Raw genomic sequence first — 14,423 nt, forward strand, 5'->3', positions numbered from 1 at the left:
GGAAAAAAGTAGAACTACAAAGAAGAAAAAAAATATTTCTGATAAAGTTATATCTAAAAGGTTCTAAAAAAATATTCCTGATGTGTAAAGATACAAACTTTTAAAAAGAAATCTGCGAGCGGCATAAAACAATATACACAGGCACGTAACCAACCGATCCTGTGTGAAAACAAGTTCTCAACCTCTCAAGGCCGTTTCAGTAGATTCCAAGTTCAATTCCCGAGCCATCAACCTTTCCGGAAAACACAAGAAAGAAGAAGAGAAACAAGATCCTTATTCTTCGATGCACGCGCGTGACTCGTATAAAATTCCTTGAATTTCTTCGTCCGAACTCAAAATGAGTTCTCTTTCTGTATGGTGTTCTCTTACTTATAGAATAAAAGAATGTTTGCAAAAATAAATATAAGAAACTCTTTCCGCATGAATACAAAAGATTTCTCTGGAAGTATTTGGATAAGTCGGACTGAGTAACTCATTTATAAAAGAAAATTGAATTAAAATTTTAAACTACGTTAAATTTGAGACTTGATGGAGCAGGAAGAGAATGCTCGAAGAATGCTAATGTTTTTTTTTTTTTTTGTGAGGAATACACGCAAGGCGCCTATAAACCTTGCATGCAGTCCTTGGCGCTCTGCTTCCGTCAGTTCAAAGTACTTGATATATTGAGTATCCTCTGGCGAGGACTTCGTACGTACGGCATTGAACAATCGCTAATATTTTTACATGTCAATACAAGCCACTTTTACGCGTCCAGTATAAATAAAAGCTAATCAAATATAATTGAGAAGCTAATAATTAATAGTTCTATAAGAGAGTGGATTGAAAATTTCTTAAATAAAATTTTAGAGTCAATATTTATTAATAGCAATTTTATCAACTTTAGATTTGTTTGTTAATTAGATTGTTATTGTTAATATAAATTAGTAGTGTTAGCAAATTTTTTTACAAAGAGAGGAAAGATTTGATCTTGCATTTCGCGTTGGTTCGTGCACGGGCCTTAATTTCTAACATCCGCGATGAAGGCAATAAATCTCGGCCTTGAAACGCTTTCCCCGACTAACTCGATTAAGGTATATTGGATTAATGAGCGACAAGCAATAGTCGTATGACGCACTGTACGCGTAAATGTCGATGCACTTTTCATATGCGTTTACGGAGATACGTCATCCTTAATACTTCCGCAAGTGTCTATTATTTCAAACGCAGATATTTTCCTGAGATTATTATATATTCACCTTTTTTATAATATGTCAAAATAACGATTCTTTTAAAATTCAGTCTATTGGAATATTTTATTAATTAATTTTGAAGAGATTCTAATAGTTGGCGACAAAAAAAAAAGATTTTTTTCGTACTGATATTTTTTATGAATCCATAATATTAAAAAAATTCACAAATATATATCATATATATTATGTTATAAATAATATAATTATAATCGTGTTTTAAAATTAATAAGTATACACGCAATAATTTTTTTTCATGAATTATACTACTATTCTATCCACATAATGGTTCATAAAAATCTCATCGTGATAATAATTACTGTGATCCGCACGTGTGTTCATGAAAATGCATGTAATTCACCGGAGCTTCTTTTACAACACCGCAAATTATACAATTTTTTCATAAATGGTAATAATAAATATATACCATTTTATTACGTTCGACCTTAGACGGCAGAAAGTCTCACAATGGAAATTATCAAAACCGTGGTTACGCTCGTCGAGAGAACTATCATTTGAAAACTGTTTATCGCAAGTCTAATTTAATTTTTCAATCCATTCAATGTTAAAAAAGAGAAGATACTATATAATATTAATTAAATAAAAATTTAATTTTGATAAATAATAAATGAATAATTCTTAATTCACTCTGATATTTCCGGTATTTGATGCTCGCGATTCGCGTGCATGCTCGATTCAAAGTCGGCGACCAGAGAGAGGATGAACCATTTAATAATTGCAGTACGACCGCGGTACAAATAGACAAAGTAAATAAATGGTCCGTACCACACGTTGCGTGCCGCACGACCTTATATTTTATTTAACAAGGCAAAAAGAGCCAGACGAGTTACGCGTGTTATCCAGGCTTGGCCTCGCTCCTTCGATTCGCTGAATTTTCCCCAAGGCATCCTCGGCGCGACGCCGGCTTATCGATTCGCCTGTCGATCCAGAAATTTATTACGGCGCGTTTAGCTTTTCCATCAACGATATACGTACTTTCCGCAACTTTGTCAAGGGACTTAGTTGAATAGTTCATCCTCGATCCTTATGTCACGTACCGAGCGCAGTCTCTTTTTGCATATTTTAGAATCATGAAGAATTTATCTAGGACATCCCGCCACTACCGCATTATTTCACGAAAAGAATTCGTGAGGATAAAAGTTATATTATTGATTGATAGGATAACATGTTCACGAATTTGCATAAGACAAGGATTCTTCGTATTGGCTTCTTCAATTATTCGATTTCTTTTGATTATTCCTTAAGGATCTCAAGAGATATTTTATAATTCTTATTTTTTAAAGACAGCAAATAAAAAATAAAATTGTATTAAAGAAATATTGAGGGATTTTTAAATTTTTCTCTGATTTCGCATGCTATTAAGTATAATTTAAGGATTATGATATATAACCGCGCGTACATAATATATATGGATCTATAAAATTATTATATGCTGCGAGGCATTATCTAACAATTGAGCGAATATGAAATATTTACTTCCAAAATCGTATATACATATATGACACTTAACTTCAATGATATATTGAACATAAAATATGGAATATAATCAATATGATCTTCTCTATATCCAAACAATTTTCAAATAATTTCTAAAAACTTAGTTAAATATTTATGAGAAATATTTAGATCATATTTTTTGTCTAACTGCAGTTTAATTTTTTCTCAAAGATTTGTCAGGATTGAAGACAGATTGATGATAGATACACAAAATTGACTTTATAGCGTAATTTCACGAGCGATTCCGTACATCAAAACGAATTTCTTTGATAGCAGCAAAGTGGAAATGAAAGTAAATTACAGGAACCAAAATAAAATTGAAATTTTTCTACGCGAGTATTTAAAACTGAGATACTCCGAGGTCATAGGTCCTGTGGTTACGTTATCGGTTCACAGTTTACAGAGAAAGTTTCCATCCTCGTTCAATTTCACTGGTCGCGTATTCGAAACAGAGATACCATTCGCATTTTTGCTCTGATTCGCTCAACTCTCGCATAATTTCATCATTCTCGGGTGCAAATCACTTTTGTGGCGCGTGCGTTGCTGTAATAAACGCAGAAAATTTCTGTCTCAGCTGATGCGTAATTTATCTCGCATACATGAAATTGAGAATTGTACGCGTTATCGAAGCCAGACAACACAACACAATTTGTCAACTTACCAGCCTGACGCCTCAGTTTTTTTGATGCAATAATTTATTCCGATTTCTTTTTTTCTCTATTTTTTCTCTATTTTTCATTCTTTATACATAAGCCAAGATTCTCTTTCGCAAAAACAGAAAGTAAGACACATTATATTGGGACGTTCGTACATATAAATGTTGTCAATATGCCATAAATTTTCTTTTTCTCCCAAGTATATTTCCACAAATCTTCTTTATTCGAAAGATCTATTTTTAATGCATATTTGTATCTCTATACAAATATGTATTTTAATTAAATAATAAATTAAAATTATCATTTTTGTTAAAATTATTAATTAAAAATATTATTTATTTTTATTAAAATTATTATAAAATTTTGAAATATTTATCTATTTATAATCACATTCATGTTTTATTTATATTATATCAACGTCTAAAAATAATAATTAATTTCCTGTCGTTATCCTGAACTTCGTGACATAAAAACTTGTTCACTTATCACCTAATAATATTTCTTATCAATGCTAATAAGCGTGACAAAGACAGGTTCGCATCGACGTCACGTACTCGATATCTCTAAATTATCAATGTTCATTAAGTTATTATCAAGCAAAAGAGCGCGGGAAGAAAATCGGCTTCCATAAGAAACGCGGCCACCTTTTGCTTATCAGATAAACGATTTTGCAGCACGTTGACAATCACGTTTCACGCGTGTGCCATTGCGAAATTCGAGGTCGACGATGACGAGCGTGATTGTGCCAGCGAGAATTGCAACAAAGAACTTTACCAAATGTGCTCATTATCTGACATTTCAGCCGAGTTCAAACACCTGAGATAAGCCTCTGTAAAATACTTCTTTTTACTCCGATGTAATGATTTCAGACAGAATCTCCGAAATCGGTGATTGTCGTACAGCTGCAGCTGCAAAGATATGCGATCGTATATCTTTATCGTATCGATTACGTAATTATCAATATAATTCTTAATGCCGAGGAGCTTTAAAATAAATATATTACAAGCACACTAACGCGTGGGTAGGAAAGATTATAATACATCTCCAAGTTATCGTTAAAAAAAGATGTATCGATATAGATTTGTTAAATCCTCTTTATAAATATCTGTTCACCGATAAAAATCTTTATAAATAAAAATAAATGTATTCGTTTTGTATGTGCGATTCAGATATACAATACGCAACAATTTTTAGAACAAGCTAACGATTGCTCTGTTCGAGCTTCAACAAAGGTTAAAAAAAAAAATTGTTATTCAAATAAGTTCCAATAATAGACTTCTTGTAAAGTGTCTGTACATTCAAAGTGGAAAATAAGTGCGTAAATAATTGTTCGAGTTCGAAACTGAAAATCACGTTACATCGTGAGGTGTATTACCTGCAAACAGCTATTTTTGGACTGTTGATTAGAGATTAAATATAAGTTTAATTTATTAGCGCGTTATAAACTCGACATGTGGAAATATATAGTGCGACTTCGTCATAAACACGGTGAAACCAATAAACACGATGACATCGTTATCATTTTCTTAACGCGGCTTTTAAAGTATCGCAAACAAAACTTTACCAGCAGTAGTCAGGTGATTTCGCATCGCAGACAAACAGAGAAATTTCAGAATCATATGATGTCTGAAAAAGAAAAGTTGTGTGCATGTATGTATGCGATAAGTGATGAGAATGTAAAATACATTATAAACTACATTATTATCCTTAAAAATAAATAGAATTTACATTAATTAATATCTAATTTGCTATTTATTTAAGTTTACGATTAAAGCGCCAAAATATTTGAAATCGAAACTTTATTTAAGTGACGGGACGATTTTTTTTCATCAAATTTTTCATATAAATCAAAGAACTATTTTGATTAAAACGATATAGAAACTCTCTCATTCTATATAAAGTTTATATTATCATATATAAAATCAATCAAACTATGAAATTAATTTAAGATCAATAATAAATTGTATTATCGATGCACGATACTACGCAATACGCACGCGAATTTTTTCGTATGTATAAATCGAGTTATCAGCAATTCTATCAAGAATGTTTTCGTATGCAAAATACTTAGCTAATAAAAGATGCATGACATTCAGCACTGCTGCTAAAAATAGACTTCCTTGTATAATGTTTGTTTTCCAGGGTAAACAAACGGATCAGGATAAATTACAATAAAAACATTACACATTCATTGAATTCCTCTTTAGTTAACGATCCTACTTTTTCTTCTTTAAAATATTAATGTAAATTTTCTTATATGAAAAATTCAATTAATATGTACAATATATCTTTTTCAAATTTTATTAAATATGCTGCATATACAGAATATATTTAGCATTTTTTCCCGAAATTTTATAGAGCAAAAAAAGTTTGCACATCACATTTTATGTATATTTTATAAAAGAAAATTTTGTTTTATTTATTTTTTTTTTATTTTATATTATATATGTATAAAAATACCAGAATGTTAGGATGATATTTTAGAATCGATTTCGACAACATTGAGAATGCAAATTGAAATCCACGTGGAACGAATTATAAATACCGATTAAATTTCGCGAAAGTTTACGAAGATTGATATTAGCTTACGACGCAAAGAATCGAGTCGCTTGGGAAGCGGCACATGTCAATCACGTGAATGCATTTTACTGCTCGTAAAGCGCCATTCAGGTTGTGACCCCTAATGGAGAGAAGGTTAGATACTTGCCCACTTCCTTCGTTTAAGGAAATTGCTTATTCCCGTGCATGTATGTATACGTGTTGGAGCAAGTATACGCGAAATGTGTATACATGTTTTCGCGTTATTTCTACTACGTAGTGGAGAGCCCACGCTAAAATAGGCCGCTTTGAAGAAAGAATTGTTTGAAGCCTGCCGACAAAATTGCAGCTTGCGAATGATCCGTTAATTAACAATTTCAATTACTTTAAAAATCAATGTACCCTATCCTGCATTTAATTATTTAATTAATTTTATTTATAGTCATTCTAAAAAAAGGAAAGTATTATTCGTCATTAATGTATATTTTTAATAAGCATAGGAAAAAGCTTGTTAAAGAATTTCGTGACGTACGAGAAAAATTAAAAATTATAATGAGTAGTACTAAATACAACTATGGTGAATGAGTGACAAATTATCTCCTGAAAACCTACGTTGTCGCTTTGTCGAAATAATTTACACAGAGGCCGCATAAATTGAATTTACGTCTTACATAGGAGGATCTTACATAGGAGACCTCGGGAAGAGGTCTTTATTATTCACCTCGTCACGTACGTAACAAGACAAAGGTGAATTTATCACGGTCCACTCGCGATGATCATCCCGGAAGAATATACCGGAAAGAAGGCAAAATGAATGAAATAAATAATTGGTTCGTATGAATAAAGGTGTGTACAAACGGACAGAAGGCAGAAGCGATTCTGTCTCGAAGTAAAATTGCGAAGTAACAGCATAACGTGATTGGAGCGTTAAATAAAAATTTAATAGAGCAAGAAGTGTAAAAGTGTGTGTTCACATTAGCAAACGTTTCGAGAGAGCGTCTCGGCAGTTCGTTTTTTGTTCGATATATGCACAATGCATATAAAATGCGAGAAAGGAGAAAGAAAAGAAAAGAGAGAAAGCATATTGTATTTTCTACGACGGATCGCATCTCTCCGGGACAAGATTTTGTTGCCATTAAAAACGTCAAAGAAAATACACATTTCTTATTTCGTGTGATCAAAATACAATAAATAAAATTACAAATTTATTAATGGATATATATATATATATATTTTTAATTATTTCTGGACATAAATACAAACATTACATTCATTATCTCTGGAAAAACCAAAAAATTCTTATCAAACAAATAAAAATTTTTTAAGGGACTAAAAGAGTTAAACACACTCTTAGAGTTCTTTTTGCATTCATTTTGCCGACAAAGAAATGTAATTTAAATGACGACTGTAAAATGATATGAGATTAACGACAGTGTCAAAGTTGGAGAATTATTATTACCTCTGAAAATAAAATCTCTGCTGTAAATTGGTGAGGTTATTACACAATTTTCTACGTAAATAAATATTATGCCATGACACCGATACACTCGGGATAACACACATGCGCACATGCAAATAAACGTTCGATATCGAAAACAATTTAAATGTCGGCAACAAATGAGATGAAGTTTCCGGTGGGGTTATCAGACCTCCCCGTGAGTCGCTGAATATTTTCATCAAACTTATCTCCTTCAGTACGCACAAGACGGAGTTTATTATTGACATTACACTATCTCAAAATCGCGTGATCAGCTCCGTTTCAGTCATATGACGAGACAAATTAAAAGAAGAATGTAATTAAAATTAGATCAAATAATTATTAAAGCTTTTGCAAATTTCTTCCTTGATTACATATTTATATTTCTTTTTTCTTATTTAACCGCGCAATTTTATTTTATGTTACCATTACAATATAAATATTTTTTATGCTTTTTAGTACTATTTTGTGTGCTACTTTTTATATATTTTTTGTTTCTTCCACTAGTAGGAATTTTATATTTGCTTAGTGAGATATGTAAATATAAAGCATCTATTGATAATATATTTATACACATATCAATAAAATCGGATATAATATTATAATAACGATAGTCATTCATTGTGTTGAAATGCGAACTTGATCTTGCACTTACCTAAGGCCTCCGTCGCGTTCATTAAGTGGATCACATCGATAACGAGTTTAACATACGTTTGGACAAAACGATTCCTGGGAGATATATTAGGTTTGATTCATAGTGTTGTCTCATGTTCTAACCATATCTCGCATATTTAATGCAGAGTTTCTCGAATCAATAATATGTTACTAGGAATAGACCATCATCATCAAAAAAGAATCTAATACAATTCCCAATAAATATATATTATTTTATTAAATTATTATAATAAAAAATAAAATACATCAAGAGAAAAACATTTTGCACCACAATTTCTCTCGATCATAATAATTGAATTCGATTAGTTGAATATTTTATAAAAAAGTTTTGTGAATTTTGTTAAGATATATTTTTCTTTCCATATTCGAGAATAAAATTCTTCCGATAAAAGGGGCAATGGGAAAAGTAAAAAAATATTGTTTCGCAATATTATATTAATATCGCGCTAAGTGTTACATAATTATCGTCCGTTCCTGGCGTTTGCATAATGCGAGGCCACGCAAAATTACAATCGACATCGTGTATTCATGCATACAGCAGAAACGTGATCGAATTATTATCGACAAACATGATTCGATGAAAATTTCGCGATATCACATATTGTAGCGTAGGTGATGATCGTCCATATAAATAATAATAGTAAGCTGGATCATGTCGAATGTCGCGCTAACAATGCAAAAGTGCATCCGCGATGACTCGAATAAATATTCATATTTCGCTGCGTGGCGCTGTTAATAAATAACCAGTCACGCGCGTGCAATATTTAATGTAGGGTAAACAGTGAAAAACGACCATATTTTTGTCCTTTATTTATTTCGGTAGATACAACTTTTACATACATTCGAGCACGATAAATATATAATATTACATGTTTGCCCGCGATTACTTCAACTTCAATTTTTTTTTAACCCGGTCAAACTTCAAATTGCAGTCTATCACTTCGGACATCGGTCGTTGTCGTCACAAAAAAAAAAAAAAATAATTCGCATTTAGACGCTGCACTTTGAATTATTACAGCACGTGAACGAGCTAAGAGCGAGGAGTTTGTATTGCTGTGTGATAAATTTATACTGCATCTCGGGGTCTTTCGTCAGTCACATGATCGATAACGTGCGAATCGTTGACACTTAAATGCGTGCGTTTTGTCTCCCTCGGAATAATAATCTACTTCATAATAAAAATTAATTTTTAACGTTATAAAAAAAAATAGAAAATCCAATTATATGATACCATTTTTTACTTTTTTATCTTGAATTAAAATAAAATTATTATCAATTATTATTATATAATAAAATTAATAATAAAAAATTAATATATAATAAAATGTGAAGTTGATAATTTAATATCTTCGAAACTCTATTTTTTAACCACCCGAGTTCTTTTTAAAATATAAAATGAAAAGAGCCGAAATTTTATTGATTATATTATATCAAGAACCGGATGTTAATATGACAGAGATAAATTGAAACAAAGCACAAATTTGCGAGATATTTCTGAGATATATATATAGAATATATGAAATTTATTATCGTTATCATTTGTGTAAAAATGGAAATAGAAAAACGTTATCGCGTGTACAGGGGGTTCCCTGTATCACCTCGATAAACCCGGCAACTTTATGTTTCCGTGGAAAATTTCACACGCAAGCATTTGTTTTTATAATTACACTTTTCTAAATCTTTTTTTCTCTTTTTTTCTTTCACGGATGTTTCATTATATTTATTTTACTTAAAATCCAAAAAAGAGAGAGAAGATATAAAGTTTTTTTTAAGCAGTTCGCAGAGTATCACGTTAGAACTACAGATCCTCGTGAGTAAATTTCACGTGTGTTACCAAACTGACGTACACGAGAGAATCACGTGTGCAACGAAAACCACTCGGAGCACACATGTATACGTAATTTTATCTCTGTTGAACTTGAACTTGTACCCTTTATCAGGATGTTTCAATAATTCTTTTTCTTTTCCATTAATCAGTAATTAAATGTGGCGAGGAAATGAACCTACGGTGATAAAAATCGATATCTTCAAGTAATAAAAAAATGCATTTTATGCGAAGAGACAAAAAAATATACATTATAAAAGAACGAACTAACTAAAAAAATCGGCATAAATTAACTTTGTGACTTTTTTTCTCTTTTTTCCATATTAAAAAAAAAAAATTATGTTAAAAACACAGTATCACTTGTATTGTTGTAGAAAATTTATTCTTTTCGAGAAAGAAATTACGTTTACAATTTCTGATGAATCAAAAATTGATGTAAAATTTTTTGTTTCATAAGATATGCAATAAAAAAATATTAATGACTATTTTTTTGTAAGAGTTATTTTTTTTCTAATTTAGTTAGATAAGAAAAGCTTCTTGATTGCCATCTAACGAATGAGCAGTGATCATGTGTAAAAATACAGTTGATATTCTAGAGAACTGCTATACGTTATGCAATTTTAAATCATAAACAAAACATTAATTTATTAATTTTAACAGTTGACATTTATATTAAAAATTGACATATCAAGTAAAGTATATAAAATATAAAATATAATATTATATATATTTAAGGAAAAATTAATTAATTATAATAATTTTAAAATATTATGTTCCTTGAATAATATCACTAATGAAACATAATTATACGGTGTATTATATACAACGTATTAATTATACTAACACGTTACTTTCTTGTATAATAAACTCGTCAATTTTGGGGAATTATAAGAGCAAAATAAACCTGCAGGAAATCAAATAATACCCTTCGGAAGTGAGCGTCTGCTGTGTACCCTCCCTTTGCTCTCTATCTTAATAAAGGATACTCCTTATCTACACGATTAGTGCACGTGAGAGACGTATATTTAACACCACCACCGGCGTCGGCTCAGCCACACGTCGAGTTCCCGGGAAGAAAGGCGATAGCCGTCGTGGATCCAATTTTGTCTGTAGATCGAGTTTCGTGCCCTTCGCGTGCGCGCGCGCGCGTGTCTGTGTACATGCTTGTTAGTATAATATAATAATAGAGTCGCGAGGCGAGCGAGACGCACACGGAGATAAGAAACGTCGCGTCGAGTCTCACGACCAATCCTTCCGAGAAGATCCTCGTTGTCGTCTGACCGCTGATTCATCCACGCGAGAATATCGCGGATTAATAGTAGCGAGAATATGCGAAAAATACAGATTGAATGGAATCAACAATGGAAATTGATTCCACGAAATTGAATTCCGCCACTTTCCTGAGAAGTGTGAGTCCTCATTTAAAAATATTACAATTGCTTATAAGTTCTTTCCTTTTCCCTACGTTGAATCTTTAAGAATTAATAATAATAACAATAATAATATATGAATATAAATTTTTATATAGATTGACTATTTTTAAATATAAAATATTTAAAAAATTATTTAAATTATTTGATTTTTTCTTCTAGTTTAATCCAAATTAATAAAATTTTTAATTTTACAAATTTAAAGTACTTAATTTCACAAAGGTCTCTCTCTTATCATTTTAATTTGTTCACATTCTATAGAAAGGGAGAGAGAGAGAGAGAGAGAGAGAGAGAGAGAGAGAGAGAGAGAGAGAGAGAGAGAGCGATAACTGAATCAGATATATCATAATAATAACTGATGATTTATTTTTGCCTAAAGAAATATATTATTTATGTTCAAGTACCGCGCCTACAATTAATCTTTCTTTTTGTTTATATTTTAATTTATTTTTTTCATCGAGTTTATGTATTCTTATCCAAATATAATCAGGAGATACTAAAATCTCTAACAATAAAAGATGTTGTAAATACGTTTTAAAGATGTGATTCTTTTTAAACGTATTCTATACGCTTTTTTCTTTAGATTTTTGCGTTCTTTGAAAACGCTCTTTTTCAAAAAATTTTGCATCTAGTCGTAATCGAGATTACAAAACATATGTTTGTGAAAAAGACGTAAAAAAAATTTTGCTTTGCAAATCTAGTACTTCCGTGTCACCGTGAATTTATTCATCGCAGTCGAATGAAAATCAAAGGATTAAAGTACGGATGATTTGCATAAGCAAATGCTGAACATTTCTTTATTCATCAGAAATGCCAATTTACGCGCCTGGCAACATTGAATCGTGATATTGCACGCATCGATCACGCGTGACTATCACGACGTGTGGTCGCATAAATATGTATATATATATATATATACATATGTGCATTTAAAAAATTAAATAATTTGATTTTTTTAGTTTAATTCAAATTAACAAAATCTTTAATTTCACAGAAAGTATAAAGTACTTAATTTCAAAGAGATCTTTTTGTATGTATGTGTGTATGTGTGATTATAATATATGTTAATATGAACATTTCTTATCTTCGGGAATGTACCGCAAAAAATAAACGGTATTACATAAATTTGTATGTTTCAAAATTAAATTCTTATTTCCCGGATTACATAATTTAGTTGAATTCCCTTGCAATTCCTTTATCTTGATATAGTAATGACATTTTATATCTTATGGACGATTAGATAAGTAATCTTTGCAATTTCTTCTAAAGTAAAATGCAACGATGTAATTAATTACTAACGGAACTTATATTAGAAAATAAAATTATATTAAAAAATAAAACAACACTAACATTTAATAATTTTATTTTTTTGTTAAAAATTATTTAATTATTCAATTATTGCTAATAAAATAAAAGTAAAAAGAAATATTAAAAAGTTTGAAACATTTTTTTTATTTAAAAAATCAGGTATTTGAGAGTTTATAAAATAAAAAAATGCTATATATGTATATAAAAAAAAAATTCTTATAATTTATCTAATATTTGTTATAAAAGAATTTTCATAAGCATGTTAGCATGGAATGAGTAAAAAAACTATCACAATAAGAGAAAAATAAGAGGTCGTATTACATATGTTATATTATAATATTGCAATACGAAATAACGGTACTCGACATCCCGTAAGGTATCAGCATCAGTTTAACCTTCAAACAGAGATCTAAAAATATGTACAACTCAAAGTTGCACGTTGTAATTTATATAAAAAAATATATTCTATATTTTTAGTCTTTTTATTAATTAATGTAACAAATAAAAAATAGAAATATTAATGTTTCAATTTGAAATACACTCCCTGGCACCTAAAAGATAACTTAAAGATATCTCTTATTGTTTTTTAAATATCTTTAAAATGTCTTTTGGCTTTTCTGTGCTGTCTGAGATTTTTGTTTAAATTTTAGTGTAGCTTATTCTCTCCTATTAAGAAATAGAGAAAAGAGAGAGAAATTGATGATCGATTTTTTTTCCCGCTCTAAGCTATTTGCGAAGAATTATAAATTGTCATTTTGAATAATAGCGTGATCGCTTAAAGCTTAATACTTCAAAGAAATAACTAGTAATAATAATATTGCTCGCACACACAATTTCTAGCATCAAAATGTTTGATCGTGATAATTCCTTCCATTGCAATTTCAAATGATTCAAGCAGATTTTGAACTAAAATAGGTAAGTCAAAACCCCACTGGCGATTAAAAAACATCACAAAATATGCCTACCTTTAATGTCGAATTTTTCCGCGAAACGACGCGCATCACGAAGAACGTTTCGTATTACGGGAGGCGAAGGCGCAAAGTCTGGATCATCCGCGTCGAAAGATACATTTTCCTCGAATTCTGTCATTGTTGTCATCTCTGTTATGTTTCGGCCAGTATTGTGACGAAGAACACTAAAGGACGAGTCTAGAATATCACAGACAAAACAAACCGTCTCGTTAAAATATCATTCATTTATGACATCGTAAAAATACAAAACCATTACGAAACTTTACAACAATGTATTCATTCTAATTATAAGATGATATATGTGTTTGTCGATTTCAACTATAAGATTTATTTTCTCAAGTATTCAAGAAAGATATACGTTCAAGACATCGCGCCATATCGTTCGATCGCGATAAACCTTTCGCTGCAAATTCAAGTCATTGGACAAGTTTTAGGCTAAAGCTGACGACGATGTTCAAGTTGCGTGATTACTTTACGCAACATGCAAAGAAAAAGCGGTAATTGTTACCTGTATGGACAATAATCACACCGGCATTCCGTCACCGTCGCGACAATCAGTATCACGATTTTTTACGGAAGTTTTAGAAAGCCGCTATATGTTCCTCCGTAATCTTCTTCCCCCAGATGATCCGCTCGCGACGCGAAGCGGCGGCTGACTGACACCTGACGACTTGATGCGTTATCGCGCGGGAAAATCGCAACTCACAGACGGATGATGCGAAGCCAACGTCAGACTGTTTTCTCAACTCGCGTTTCTCCGATTTCAGATGAGCTACATAATTTTCGTAACAAAGAATTA

At 31.0% G+C, this 14,423-nt stretch overlaps 1 protein-coding gene across 1 annotated transcript in view; it reads right to left on the reverse strand.

Moving 5' to 3' along the window:
- The window catches only part of LOC126852474 (protein pinocchio), a 36,741-nt gene extending 22,464 nt beyond the window's left edge, over positions 1-14,277 (reverse strand). Inside the window, exons 1-2 of the mRNA XM_050597315.1 lie at positions 14,133-14,277; positions 13,619-13,801 (exon numbers count right to left, since the gene is read on the reverse strand). Of these exons, the coding sequence (XP_050453272.1) occupies positions 13,619-13,751 (133 nt within the window). The 5' untranslated portion in view covers positions 13,752-13,801; positions 14,133-14,277. The remainder of the gene's footprint in view (positions 1-13,618; positions 13,802-14,132) is intronic.
- Positions 14,278-14,423: the final 146 nt, after the last annotated feature.

This window comes from Cataglyphis hispanica, chromosome 1 (assembly GCF_021464435.1).
Source record: "Cataglyphis hispanica isolate Lineage 1 chromosome 1, ULB_Chis1_1.0, whole genome shotgun sequence".
NCBI classification, from domain to species: Eukaryota; Metazoa; Arthropoda; class Insecta; order Hymenoptera; family Formicidae; genus Cataglyphis; species Cataglyphis hispanica.